The sequence below is a fragment of the Liolophura sinensis genome, chromosome 1, assembly GCF_032854445.1.
Source record: "Liolophura sinensis isolate JHLJ2023 chromosome 1, CUHK_Ljap_v2, whole genome shotgun sequence".
NCBI classification, from domain to species: domain Eukaryota; kingdom Metazoa; phylum Mollusca; class Polyplacophora; order Chitonida; family Chitonidae; genus Liolophura; species Liolophura sinensis.
The window spans coordinates 91,235,333-91,250,515 of NC_088295.1; the positions used below are offsets into that span (position 1 = coordinate 91,235,333).

General features: G+C 38.8%; 1 protein-coding gene across 2 annotated transcripts; it reads left to right on the forward strand.

The window, feature by feature from the left end:
- Positions 1-727: 727 nt before the first annotated feature.
- Positions 728-14,273, forward strand: LOC135481946 (peroxisomal biogenesis factor 19-like). 2 transcript variants are annotated; one of them, XM_064761731.1, is made up of 8 exons: positions 728-876; positions 2,421-2,503; positions 2,960-3,134; positions 3,619-3,725; positions 5,179-5,340; positions 6,243-6,419; positions 7,252-7,296; positions 12,645-14,273. In XM_064761731.1, exons 1-8 carry the CDS (start codon positions 729-731, stop codon positions 12,714-12,716), a joined length of 969 nt encoding a protein of 322 aa, XP_064617801.1. In that variant the 5' UTR covers position 728; the 3' UTR covers positions 12,717-14,273. The 2 variants fall into 2 exon arrangements, with proteins under 2 accessions (XP_064617801.1, XP_064617802.1); XM_064761732.1 differs by having other exon boundaries at positions 3,637-3,725.
- Positions 14,274-15,183: the final 910 nt, after the last annotated feature.

Consider the following 15,183-nt stretch of genomic DNA (forward strand, 5'->3'; position numbering starts at 1 on the left):
CAGCCAAGTATAAGAGTAAAACTCTTCCCTGATTGTACACAGCCAGGCAGCGTTTAAAGTACGGGTAGTGTAAAGAAATGCAACGCATGCAAAGAACACAAATATATCTTTCACAAGTTCTTTGTTTACAGTAAGTGTTTCAACAACTGTAGGCTTACTTGGAGCCTAGATATTGGTAATAGATCTCTTATAAAATTGCCTTACTGAGTTTATGTACAGGCCCATAAATGACGTTCGACATTAGGCCTTGCCTATTTCATATAAAACTTCATGCAAAGTTTAATTGTCCTGTTGTAAACCGAGGGAAATGGAAGAGTGGGCTCTGTGCAAGAACCACCATCAGAGAAACTCCGCTGGACAACAGAGAGGGAGGGCTAGATAGGGGAGAAGAAAAAAAAAAGAGAGAGAAATTCATGGATAAAAAGAGACGTTATTCGGACAAGGTCTCTATAGTCTTCCCATGACAAATGAGAGAGATCATGCAGTAGCATAAATCCCGCTAACACTTTCTATGTAAGTATATGCAGGCCTAGGAAAACGGATTCTCTCTCATTAATGCTCATATTTAAATACCTGTATCCTATTTGAACGTTCACACAGAGGGAAGAAAATGGAAGAGGTGGCTCCAGTGTTTACTGTTCACCTACCAGATGCTGCAATATCACTGGATTGCTCCGCAAATGGGGACGAAGGGAGACAACTTTGTAAGACCTTCTGATGATGTAAACATGGCTTCAGTGAGCACAACGACACCGAAAGCAGACGATAATGGAAAGGTAGCACCAGCTGACAGTTCGGATGATGGAACAACAAAGACTGGAGACTCAGTAAAGTCCAAAGACACAGATGATCCGGAATTATATGCTCTTCTCGACAGTAAGATCTGATGTTTCTTATGATCAATCGAAACACTAGTATCGAAAAATGGACCCTTGGTGGTAAAGTGATGCGGTTGTCCCTAGTGTGGCTACATTCATGAAAGTGTGAACTGCCTCTCATTTTCCACGTTAAACACATGTCACCAGGAGTTAGAAAGTTTCTTTCTTCTGCTCATTCACAGATGAGGATTAACTTGACAAAAGGTGATACCGGGAGGAATTCAGGTCTCTTGAGTTCACGCTGGAGAACTGTTTAAAACTCTGTCTCAGAGATAGTCCTACAAGACGACACCGTCACACCGGTATTTTGATGTCACTAAAGTGCAGTCCTACATGATTACATATTTTTCTTGGAGTAGTGCCAGAGTTTGATATTCGCCATTATAAGTATGCACGCTACAATTTTGGTGACCTAACTTTTATTTCATAGCAGTCTGTCAGATTCGAAAATCATCACGACGCGTTGGAGTTTGACTCTGTTTTAAAATTTGCCAAACTGATGTAGTGAGTTTTTATCACACGGGTGGGACAGATTTTCGACTAGTAGTTCACATCTGTCTCTGAAAGTTTGCCACAGTTGTAGGCTTCAAAATGCAAAATGAATTATGTTGAGGTGGCAGAAGTGCGGCTTCGATATTAACTCTCCACACCCTAAGGTGACATTGTTTACACTCACCACGGTCATCATGAAGGGTGGGTCTTGTTTTAATGTGGCCTGATCTTCTAGACTGGCAGGCTGTTAAGAAATAAAATTGCAGCATGCATATTTGTGGAGCTCTGTGCTTTGGCAGGAGACCCAGGATATATGCCTGAGGAGCAAGATTGCAGGTCCCTGGCACTACTCCAGGAAAATTAAATATAAGATGTATGACTGTAATGTAGTGACATCAGAATATCGGAGCAAAGGTGCAGTCATGTAGGAGTATGTTTAAGTGAGGACTGATTCTATGCCCACCAGTATTCTGTGCTCACATATTTTTCCTGTTTAATGAATTATCCTCTTTGTATGAGGAATTGTGGTGAATGGAACAGTCAGATGTTAAAATAGAAAGTTAACTTTCATCAACCGACAAAGGTATAAATGTTTGATTTCATATGTTTTCAATTTTGTAATATGCATGTATTAATTAATGCTCAAAAGTACTGTGTTAAAGCACTCAGTTAAAAAATCATTTATTTATTTGATTGGTTTTTATGTCATACTGAAGAATATTTCACTTATACAATGGCAGCCAGCATTATGGTGAAAGGAAACTGGGCAGTGACTGCAGTGAGAGACCCCTGGGTCATTGCGCAGCACTGGCATGCTAACCTGGCCAAGGAGCCTTTTATATTTTAAAGTTTATCATTCTACATCCAGAAAATTACCACATAAATTATATTAAAATGAAATTCTCTTCATTCGTCACTTAATCACCAGTTACTCTGGTTAACAGAAAGAAAAATAGTGTATCTGTCATAATTAGTACTGTCTCTTCTTATTTGCTGGTTATTGTTTTTGTTTGTTTATTTGTCCTCTACAATTATGACTTTGCTCCTCAGGTGCTTTGGCAGATTTTGACAGTCAGCCAAAACATTCTCAGCCATTGCTGGCACAGACTACAGAAAAAGAGAAGAAGAAACCTGTGAGTCCCTAGTTTTCTTCAACCAATCTCTGGATCATTTATTTTGTTAAACACTCCATGGAAGTGTAATTTTTTGAAGTTCCGTTTGAAAAACTGATCTTAGCAGTGACTGGTTCCAGCAAAACATCTGTCACCATTTATCTTGGTATCTTAGTATCAGTTTCATCCGAAAATATAAAAAATGGAAATTTAGGTCCGTATGGTGACTCATAAGGCGATTCTACTGTTTTGAAATCCTTTTACTTTTCTATTAAAGGCCAATTTGGCCAAAAGACTGAAATTTCATTCCTGTTAACATGGTGGAATAATATCTTCAGATTTTCTGTAACATGGACTTTTAACTAATTAATTACAGGATTAAAAAAAAATTTTCACATGTCAGTAAATCTGTTGATGTTGTCTGAGTTCTTATTAAACTTTCAGATAAGCTTAATTTTTGGTACTTGCTTTCCACAGAGTCAGATGGAACCAGCCATAGAAGTCAGTCCTCAGCAAGAGGCCTTGTTTAATGAATTATTCCACAGGGAAGGCTCCGAGGATGCAGTGTTAGAGCTTGAGGAGACAATGAAGCGATTACTACAGCAAGGTCCACCCCAGGGTCAGCAGACCTCACAGGGGACAGGGCAGTCAGGCAGGTTACACCTTCTTCTCAATCAGTTAGGGAAGGGCAAGGGTCAGGCAAAGCAAGTATGATTTAAGTTCCTTAGTGGCATCCCAGTGGTGCAATATTATCTACCAGAGGTTTGCTAATGGAATGGTAATGGTTTAATTTTGGAAAACTTTTATTGGATCATTCCATTGTGTAGTTACTGCCGAGATTGGCAGATATTCATGTACATGTATATCTACCAATCTGTGCAATGACAGCACACAAAGACAAGCAGATTGGTATTAGACTCTTTAGTGGTAAACCAGTGATGTGTAAGGATTGGAAAGGATACCATACTGTTCAATTGACCGAAAGTAGCAATTAGTATCCAAGATTTTGACTGAAATATTTCAAGTAAATGTAAATGTAAAAGACAACTGGTCTGTTTCATTGATTCACTAGTTACTGTTTATAAATATGTGCTTTGTTTGAGTGTGAGGCTGACAGAGTGTATGTTGACATACAGGGGGTGCTGACATTTCAGGGGGTGATGCTTCTTGCGGGCAGCAGGAGTTTGCAGCTGCCCTAGCACAGGCTTTGTCAGGGATGGCCCAGAATGCTGAAGGCCTCAAGGTGCGTTGTACAACTCCTGTCTCTCATTGCTTTGCGGTCATGGCATCATCAGTTAGCTGTCAACATAGAAGTTACTGTTCACTTTCAAAGTTTATAAAGCATGGCCCCAGATCAGACGTTTTAATAAGCAAAAGTTTATCCATTTAAAATGGCCCTCAGATGTTGGAACATTGTCATAGTGTCTGTGCGTGTTGATAACTTTGGTAAACATGTCGTTAGGTGGCTCAATTACTCATTACTGTCATAGTGTTTGTGCCTGTTGATAACTTTGGTTAACATGTCAGTAGATGGCTCATGACTCATTACTGTCATAGTGTTTGTGCCTGTTGATAACTGTGGTTAACATGTCGGTAGATGGCTCAATTACTCATTACTGTCATAGTGTTTATGCCTGTTGATAACTTTGGTTAACATGTCGGTAGATGGCTCATGACTCATTACTGCCATAGTGTTTGTGCCTGTTGATAACTTTGCTTAACATGTCGGTAGATGGCTCATGACTCATTACTGTCATAGTGTTTGTGCTTGTTGATAACTTTGGTTAACATGTCGGTAGATGGCTCATGACTCATTACTGTCATAATGTTTGTGCCTGTTGATAACTTTGGTTAACATGTCGGTAGATGGCTCATGACTCATTACTGTCATAGTGTTTGTGCCTGTTGATAACTTTGGTTAATATGTTGGTAGATGGCTCATGACTCATTACTGTCATAGTGTTTGTGCCTGTTGATAACTTTGGTTAACATGTCGTTAGATGGCTCAATTACTCATTACTATCATAGTGTTTGTGCCTGTTGATAACTTTGGTTAACATGTCGGTAGATGGCTCATGACTCATTACTGTCATAGTGTTTGTGCTTGTTGATAACTTTGGTTAACATGTCGGTAGATGGCTCATGACTCATTACTGTCATAATGTTTGTGCCTGTTGATAACTTTGGTTAACATGTCGGTAGATGGCTCATGACTCATTACTGTCATAGTGTTTGTGCCTGTTGATAACTTTGGTTAATATGTCGGTAGATGGCTCATGACTCATTACTGTCATAGTGTTTGTGCCTGTTGATAACTTTGGTTAACATGTCGTTAGATGGCTCAATTACTCATTACTGTCATAGTGTTTGTGCCTGTTGATAACTTTGGTTAACATGTCGGTAGATGGCTCATGACTCATTACTGTCATAGTGTTTGTGCTTGTTGATAACTTTGGTTAACATGTCGGTAGATGGCTCATGACTCATTACTGTCATAGTGTTTGTGCCTGTTGATAACTTTGGTTAACATGTCGGTAGATGGCTCATGACTTAGTACTTTCTGTGTCACCAAGTTCTGGTGAGATATGTGCGGTTTGTGGATATAAGGATGTGGACCCTTGAGGGACTAAATCAGTCATGTATCAGACCAGTTGTGTATCACCTGTTACTCCCAAGCTAGGTGCTTCCCATTTCAGGAGCCGATGTCTGAGGAGGAGATGTTGAGGAGCCTGTCTGGCCTGGGCCTGGGTGGAGCTGCAGGAGACGACACAGACTTCATGCCTATGATGCAGGATATGATGAAAAACCTGCTGTCTAAAGAAGTCCTCTATCCTTCTCTCAAGGAAATCTCTGAAAAGGTTACACTAATACAGCCCATTTCCTGCCAATATTGCAAGCATTCATTTGAACAGGCTTTCCATGACCATTTATGTGTACCCTATTTATTCTAATTTTGGGGACACCTGGTCTGCTCATTTTAGCCAATATATATGTAATTCTAGCAGGAATATTGAGTTTCCTTTTTCTCACTTGGTCAGACCATCTAATGAACAACATACTCATATGTTTACTTTTCCACAAGGCTGGTAATAAATGCAATATTCTACTTTCAACTCTACTAATAGCTGACCCAAATTTTAGAAGAATTAGGGTACTTTAACTTATCAAGATTCAAGAAGGAGGATTGTAGAAATGTTTAAGCTGATGACATGAAGCTCTGTTATTGGTAAGGTTTGATGTCTGTGGCTTAGATTACTGGTAGTAAAGTACATGTACATTAGGTGTCAAATGGTATAGTCCGATTAACGCTCAGAAATAGTCACATTAACCTAGGTGTTGTACTGATGGTAGCGATAAATACTGTCATGCTTCACTACATCCACCCTTGAGCATGATGTCACTTCAGTGGCCTAATGGTTAGAGTGTCCGTCTCGAAGTTGAGAGATCCTGGTATGAAACCCAGGTCGAGACCATTGCTGCCTCGCTTGGCACTCAGCACTGAGAGGATTGAGCAAGGAAACTTGATTGTCAGTATAATGTGACTGGGTGGCAAGTCGTGTGGTGTCTTCGACATAATATTTCATTGGCGACAGCACTTTGACAGCTCAAGAAGGCAAAATATATATAAACACACCTAATGACTTCTTGTCATCACATGACTGAAATATTGTTAAGTACAATGTTAAACCCCAAGCTTACATGTACATACATGCATACCTTTAAGTGCTGATCTTCATACCAAGTTTCTATTCGGTTTCAGTACCCCAAATGGTTAGAGGAAAACAAGGAGAAAACAGATCCAAAAGAGTTTGAGAATTACCAGAAACAGTATATGTTGATGAGTCATATATGTACTCAGTTTGAAGCAGATGACTCGTCTGATCCGGAGAGTGTCCAAAATGAACGCTTTGAAAAAATTTTAGATTTAATGCAGCAGGTGAGCATATAATCATGTGATTTTCAGTTTGTCCAGTGTTTAACCAATGATCTCATGTGATCAAATCCAGGCTACTCTGGTTCCTTCACAACTTTAAGTCCAGAGGTTTGTCAGGTAACTGGATGGGTGGATGGGTGGATGGATGGGTGGGTGGGAATTTGGTTAGTTTGGTTTATCTTGACTCAGCCACAGACGGCTGTAATATCTGTGAGACAAGAAATAAATCCTGAAAGAAATGGAGAAAAGATATTTAAACTTTCTTAAAGCTGTCATTGGGGAAAATTTCACTCATTGTGTCCACTTTCACCTCGTATCAAATTATATGAGCTTAGTTTTCAATACTATAATTACAGAAATAGTTTTAAGTATGGCATATGACATGTATTAGCAAGATAAGTATAAGTATAATTGATTGGTTGATTGGTTTTTTATTCACCAATATACCATATTAATCGTACTGAGGTTTACTGATATATTATAATATTGGCGGAAATAAAGCTCCACAGAGCTTGCTCTAACCCAACACAGTATTAATTAATAATGATGACGGTAATGGCGAATCATATAGTATGGATGACAGACGACAGTTGTTCTATCTGTAAAGCAATATGAAACAAAACATCTGTAAAGCAATATGAAACAAAACAAGATCCATGTGCATGATCCATATATGTAACTGAGCAAACACTTCATAATAACCAAATGTTGTAGGAGTTCAGATTTTAATTTTGATTGAAACGGAGATGTAGAAGACACACTGATTTATGTTGATAAGTTATTATGTTTTCAATGCGTGTGCTAAAAACAATACTCTTTTTTAATTTTACTTCAGATGCAGGAATTAGGTCACCCTCCTAAAGACATTGTGGGAGAAATGGTGAGTGGGTTCTGAGCTGGAGCACAATTTCTAATGACAAAACAAAAAATAATAACCACAATCAGCAGTATCAATATCAGTGAGCTTGCTACAGATATCTTCAAATATGGTATCAACAAATATTAATAAGGAATTCTGCTTTAGATCTCGTGCGTTTGCATTCAGATTGGTGCACTTCTGTACACCATCAAAATTTCAGTGGAGCACATTTTCTATGTTAGCTGCACCATGCAGCTCTATAAGTCCCTCGCTGTCTGTCCGTTTGTCAGTCTATCTGTACATGGAGGAGGTATAGAAGGAGGCACATCTCTGGTTCTGCAAAATGCTAAGTGTACTTTGCCCACATAGCAGAACTGAAACTTTGCTTCATCAGGGGATTAACACTGTCTGGCTCTCGCTAGATCATTGAGTATCCATACTCGAGACAAATAGCTTTCAGCGCATGGTGAAAGATACTCAACGTGCGTCAAAACAGAATAATGAAGACAAGGTACAGTATGTATTAACAAATGGGATGTCAGACCACTTTGATTCAATTATTGCAACAGATGATGTTGGCATTGCAGCAGAAGAAATTGGTTGTTTTGTTGGGAATATCATGTTTAAAGGCAAATTACATTTGAAAACAAAAAACATACTGTATAGGAGTATGGCATAAAACAGCAATCAGATAACATACTACCTGAATGGTAATGACCACACATATGAATAACAACTTCCGATTTATTACAATTGCAACATTTCGATGTAAACTTTTCCAGCAGATGAAGGCACCACCTACACATACTTTAGTAGGAAATATGGCTATTGCCCGCAACTTGCTGATGGTCAACATGAGTTTTGAATCGGTGAAATATTCCTGAGTACGACGTAAAACACAAATAAAATAATACGGTGACCATAATTTTAACATGTGCAGACTCTGGGTAGCCGTCTTTATTAATATAAACAGTATACCATTGTGAAGAAATGTGATTTTATAATACTCAAACATAACCACTTTTGGATAGTTTTGAAAAAGACCCATGTATTTGAAGTGGACTCTTTTCTCAATGGCAGCTCCATACGAATGAATGCCCTCTGGAAAACACAACCATCATATGATGCCAGCCTGTGAAAAAGACGAAAATGTATGCGATTGAGCTCAATAAATATGTGTATAAATATATCTTTTCATGGAATAGCCCTATTGATTTTTAGTTTAAGTATAAGCATATTGAGGGTCCTTATAAAACCAGATCACATATTCGTACATAATATTGTACATAGTACAATGAATGCTATGTGGCCAAACGAGGTCGTATCATTGAACTGACCGTGCATGTTGTGCCTCTGTCTTTTAATATCTTCCATTCAATTAAGTGCTGGGCATCCTACAAGTATCTTTTAACACGGTCCATTCAGTTCAGTGCTGGGCATCCTACATGTATCTTTTAACGCTGTCCATTCAGTTAAGTGCTGGGCATCCTACATCTATCTTTTAACATGGGCCATTCAGTTAAGTGCTGGGCATCCTACATGTATCTTTTAACATGGGCCATTCAGTTAAGTGCTGGGCATCCTACATGTATCTTTAAATATGGGCCATTCAGTTAAGTGCTGGGCATCCTACATGTATCTTTTAACACGGTCCATTCAGTTAAGTGCTAGGCATCCTTCATGTATCTTTTAACACGGTTCATTCAGTTAAGTGCTGGGCATCCTCCATGTATCTTTAAACATGGGCCATTCAGTGAAAGGCTGGACATCCTACATGTATCTTTAAACATGGGCCATTCAGTTAAGTGCTGGGCATCCTACATGTATCTTTAAATATGGGCCATTCAGTTAAGTGCTGGGCATCCTACATGTATCTTTTAACACGGTCCATTCAGTTAAGTGCTAGGCATCCTTCATGTATCTTTTAACACGGTTCATTCAGTTAAGTGCTGGGCATCCTCCATGTATCTTTAAACATGGGCCATTCAGTGAAGTGCTGGACATCCTACATGTATCTTTAAACATGGGCCATTCAGTTAAGTGCTGGGCATCCTACATGTATCTTTAAACATAGGCCATTCAATTAAGTGCTAGGCATCCTACAAGTATCTTTTAACACAGTCCATTCAGTTCAGTGCTGGGCATCCTACATGTATCTTTTAACACGGTCCATTCAATTAAGTGCTGGGCATCCTACATATATCTTTTAACACGGTCTATTTAGTTAAGTGCTGGGCATCCTACATGTATGTTTAAATATGCGCCATTCAGTTAAGTGCTGGGCATCCTACATGTATCTTTTAACACGGTCCATTCAGTTAAGTGCTGGACATCCTACTTGTATCTTTAAACATGGGCCATTCAGTTAAGTGCTGGGCATCCTACATGTATCTTTTAACACGGTCCATTCAGTTAAGTACTAGGCATCCTTCATGTATCTTTTAACACGGTCCATTCAGTTAAGTGCTGGGCATCCTCCATGTATCTTTAAACATGGGCCATTCAGTGAAGTGCTGGACATCCTACATGTATCTTTAAACATGGGCCATTCAGTGAAGTGCTGGGCATCCTACATGTATCTTTAAACATGGGCCATTCAGTTAAGTGCTGGACATCCTACATGTATCTTTAAAAACGGGCCTTTCAATTAAGTGCTGGGCATCCTACATGTCTTTTTCAAAATGGACCATTCAGTTAAGTGCTGGACATCCTACATGTATTTTTGACGTGGACCATTCAGTTAAGTGCTGGACATCCTACATGTATCTTTAAACATGGACCATTCAGTTAAGTGCTGGACATCGTACATGTATTTTTTAAAATGGACCATTCAGTTAAGTGCTGGACATCTTACATGTACTTTTTTAAAATGGACCATTCAGTTAAGCGCTGGGCATCCTACATGTATTTTTGACATGGGCCATTCAGTTAAGTGCTGGACATCCTACATGTATCTTTGACATGGGCCATTCAGTTAAGTGCTGGACATCTTACATGTATTTTTGACATGGACCATTCAGTTAAGTGCTGGACATCCTACATGTATTTTTGACATGGACCATTCAGTTAAGTGCTGGACATCCTACATGTATTTTTGATATGGACCATTCAGTTAAGTGCTGGACATCCTACATGTATCTTTAAACATGGACCATTCAGTTAAGTGCTGGACATCGTACATGTATTTTTTAAAATGGACCATTCAGTTAAGTGCTGGACATCGTACATGTATTTTTGACATGGACCATTCAGTTAAGTGCTGGACATCCTACATGTATGTTTAAACATGGACCATTCAGTTAAGTGCTGGACATCCTACATGTATTTTTTAAAATGGACCATTCAGTTAAGTGCTGGACATCGTACATGTGTTTTTTAAAATGGACCATTCAGTTAAGTGCTGGACATCCTACATGTATCTTTGACATGGACCATTCAGTTAAGTGCTGCACATCGTACATGCATTTTTTAAAATGGACCATTCAGTTAAGTGCTGGACATCGTACATGTATTTTTTAAAATGGACCATTCAGTTAAGTGCTGGACATCGTACATGTATTTTTGGCATGGACCATTCGGTTAAGTGCTGGACATCCTACATGTATCTTTGACATGGACCATTCAGTTAAGTGCTGGGCATCGTACATGCATTTTTTAAAATGGACCATTCAGTTAAGTGCCGGACATCGTACATGTATTTTTGACATGGACCATTCAGTTAAGTGCTGGATATCCTACATGTATTTTTAACATGGGCCATTCAGTTAAGTGCTGGACATCGTACATGTATTTTTTAAAATGGACCATTCAGTTAAGTGCTGGACATCCTACATGTATTTTTGACATGGGCCATTCAGTTAAGTGCTGGACATCCTACATGTATCTTTGACGTGGACCATTCAGTTAAGTGTTGGACATCCTACATGTATTTTTAACACGGTCCATTTAGTTAAGTGCTGGACATCCTACATGTATTTTTGACATGGACCATTCAGTTAAGTGTGGACATCCTACATGTATTTTTGACATGGACCATTCAGTTAAGTGCTGGACATTGTACATTTATATTTGACATGGGCCATTCAGTTAAGTGCTGGACATCCTACATGTATCTTTGATGTGGACCATTCAGTTAAGTGCTGGACATCCTACATGTATTTTTAACACGGTCCATTTAGTTAAGTGCTGGACATCCTACATGTATTTTTGACATGGACCGTTCAGTTAAGTGCTGGACATCCTACATGTATCTTTGACATGGGCCATTCAGTTAAGTGCTGGACATTGTACATGTATTTTTGACATGGACCATTCAGTTAAGTGCTGGACATCGTACATGTATTTTTAACATGGGCCATTCAGTTAAGTGCTGGACATCGTACATGTATTTTTTAAAATGGACCATTCAGTTAAGTGCTGGACATCCTACATGTATTTTTGACATGGACCATTCAGTTAAGTGTTGGACATCCTACATGTATTTTTAACACGGTCCATTTAGTTAAGTGCTGGACATCCTACATGTATCTTTGACGTGGACCATTCAGTTAAGTGTTGGACATCCTACATGTATTTTTAACACGGTCCATTTAGTTAAGTGCTGGACATCCTACATGTATTTTTGACATGGACCATTCAGTTAAGTGCTGGACATCCTACATGTATTTTTGACATGGACCATTCAGTTAAGTGCTGGACATTGTACATTTATATTTGACATGGACCATTCAGTTAAGTGCTGGACATCTTACATGTATTTTTGACATGGGCCATTCAGTTAAGTGCTGGACATCCTACATGTATCTTTGACGTGGACCATTCAGTTAAGTGCTGGACATCCTACATGTGTTTTTAACACGGTCCATTCAGTTAAGTGCTGGACATCCTACATGTATTTTTGACATGGACCGTTCAGTTAAGTGCTGGACATCCTACATGTATCTTTGACATGGGCCATTCAGTTAAGTGCTGGACATTGTACATGTATTTTTGACATGGACCATTCAGTTAAGTGCTGCACATCGTACATGTATCTTTGACATGAACCATTCAGTTAAGTGCTGGACATCCTACATGTATCTTTGACATGGGCCATTCAGTTAAGTGCTGGACATCCTACATGTATCTTTGACATGGGCCATCCAGTTAAGTGCTGGACATCCTACATGTATCTTTGACATGGACCATTCAGTTAAGTGCTGGACATTGTACATGTATTTTTGGACATGGACCATTCAGTTAAGTGCTGGACATCGTACATGTAGGCCATTCACTGAGCAAGAGACCTACATGGAAAACATCACACAGTGTCACAGATTTTTGCATAATTTGCATTTGTTATAAGATAATTTTTTATCATTGCTTTTCAGGCTCCTGGGTTGGAATTTGATGAGAATGGCGTTCCTAAGCTACCCACGCCAGAGCAGTGTTGTGTTATGTGAAGCTGTTTCTGTGATAACAGTTCACTTGTGCCTCTCCTCCCCTCCTCCTCCCACTTCCCTGTTCCTGCCTGACTGAAGCTGTCTTCAAGTTCACAGAACAATGCATGGTTCAGACATGCTATGGAGGTTTGCTGGATGCATCACTTTGTGTATGGCAGAACTGGGATGACCTGTATTTACATGGGACAAACCAGTTACCATGGCAACCTCCTGCTATCATGGATTTTGATACCATATATTGGTGTTTATCTGTGCAATTGTCTACCAACAATGGATGGCCTGTGGTTAGTTATAAAAGACTATAGGGCAGACAGGAGATCTGGGAAAAAACCTCGTGTGAGCCATGATCGTGAAATTGACGTTGAAAGTAAGAATTGCTGCAAAATCTTTTGGAAGACTTGTTTTTAAGCTTGAGCAACTGTATACAGCACAAGCTGTATGACTGTGTCTACGTATGGCTGCTATGTGAAACAGTGGATTGCTGAGTGTTTCTAGATGAAGAGCAGACAAATTTAATGTTACACTTTTCATTTTAAGAGCAGCTACTGAAATTTAAAATGGGATATGATATTACTGATTTGGCTTTATCATGAAAACATGTCGCTTTTAAAGCATCTCAAGATAATAATTGTTAAAAGCTTACAGGCAGCTGTTATAAATTCTGATGATTTAATATGAATTTAAAATCAGAACAGATCCGGCTTGATTCCCGAGGTGTCTTAATTGTTCATTGCGAGAAAATATATGTACTCTGGAAACGCTGTTCATTTAAATCATTGTACATATTAGTCACATATAGCTATGGTAAAATTGTGAATAAACTTTGTCTACCTGTTTTAAGCAAGTTTTTTATGGACTCATGCCACTACATGAGCATTCGCCGACATGTACAGGGAATACTAGTGTTTTTAGATTCAATACTGTTATGTATGTACTAATTACTTAGCGGAAAATCAAATCCTGTAACCAAATGTGAAGTTTAAACGGTGTATGAAACGCTTGGTTTTTTACTTCTTGATATGAATATAAAATGTGGCCTAACATAAAAAAAGTACAAAAAACTTCTAGGCATTCTTATTGGGGCGTAAAAAAAATTTTTAAACCACAGTTTCCTCCAACCCCAGCACTCAGAAAATTGAGTGCCGTGCTGTGATGACGTCAACTGTGATGGCTGTCAAAACAACGTAGCTGGAGGGAGAGCCTGAATAGGTGGCGCAAAGCAGGTCCTGACTTCCAGTATGTTAACTGATGACGTCATTTCGGATATCACTGATAGAAAATGTGTATCAAACGGAGGGGTTGTTGCAAAATATGTCTAAAGTATGAAATGTTTTTCTTTTTTTCTTTCTTTTGGAATATCTTTTTTAATTTTCCCTCAAACCATAGTCTTTGTTATGAAGTACCTATTCGTATGTCCTTCAAGACTCCATACAGGCATTGCTTACTAGATTTGGGCCTGGCTGCTAAACAGCCACATGTACATGTATATGCTGGTGACATAAATGTAAGTCATAAGTACTCCTTTTCCTCTTCATCCGAATACAAAGATAACCCTTATGGTTGTGCTTCTCTGTTCATTCACTTGCTTGGCTTTGTTGGCAATAATTAAGAAATAATGTTCGCGTCAGGGTAAATTTTAGGTCGTAGGCTTCGCCTTCGACCTAAAATATAAACTCTTCCACATCGATTTGATGTAAAACTACCGTTAGACTACCCTGACGCGAACATTTTCTTCTATTCTATTACCTTGGTAGAAGCAAAATGTATTCGTAATTATAACAAAAAGGCTATTGCGGTGTAGATTAACAGCATAAAACGCCCCCAATTTCACTGACACGTTGTTATCGTCCAACCGAACGTTCTAAAGGGGCGTGACCTAATTCTGGACGAAACCATGATGTTCTTTTACAAGGGGTGTTAAAATGCGATGCTAAATATTATGGACGTGCTTCACGACTAGAATGGAATAATAAAAAGAATACGTTTGTTTCTCGAAAACAATTCCGACTATAAAATATAGCACTTTAAAGTAAAACATCTGCAGGGTTGTTTTCATATTGTCCTGCTTTCAGCTAAGACGCTGTTATCAGGGTGGGCTTCGGTAAGACAGGCACGGCGTCAAACAGCGACAAACACTGACAGTGAGCCGGAGAGGTCGCTCGTTGCTGGCAGCGAGAGTTCGGGCAGGTCAAAAGTTTTCCCAGACTCTGTCTGGCAGAGCTAAAGGAGCTGGAAACCTCTGGCATCAGCAAAACGACAACAAAAGTGGGCAGTTCAACTGTTTGAAATATTGTAACGCTTCAGTTTACATTTTTAATTCAATATTAATTTCTCAGCATATGTTGATAAATAACAAAACAATAAAAACATCACATATATGTGTTTATGCTTATTATAAGTAAGCAAATAAATATATTATAATTTATATGTTGAAGGTATCATGAAAATAAATATGATTTGCGTTTAT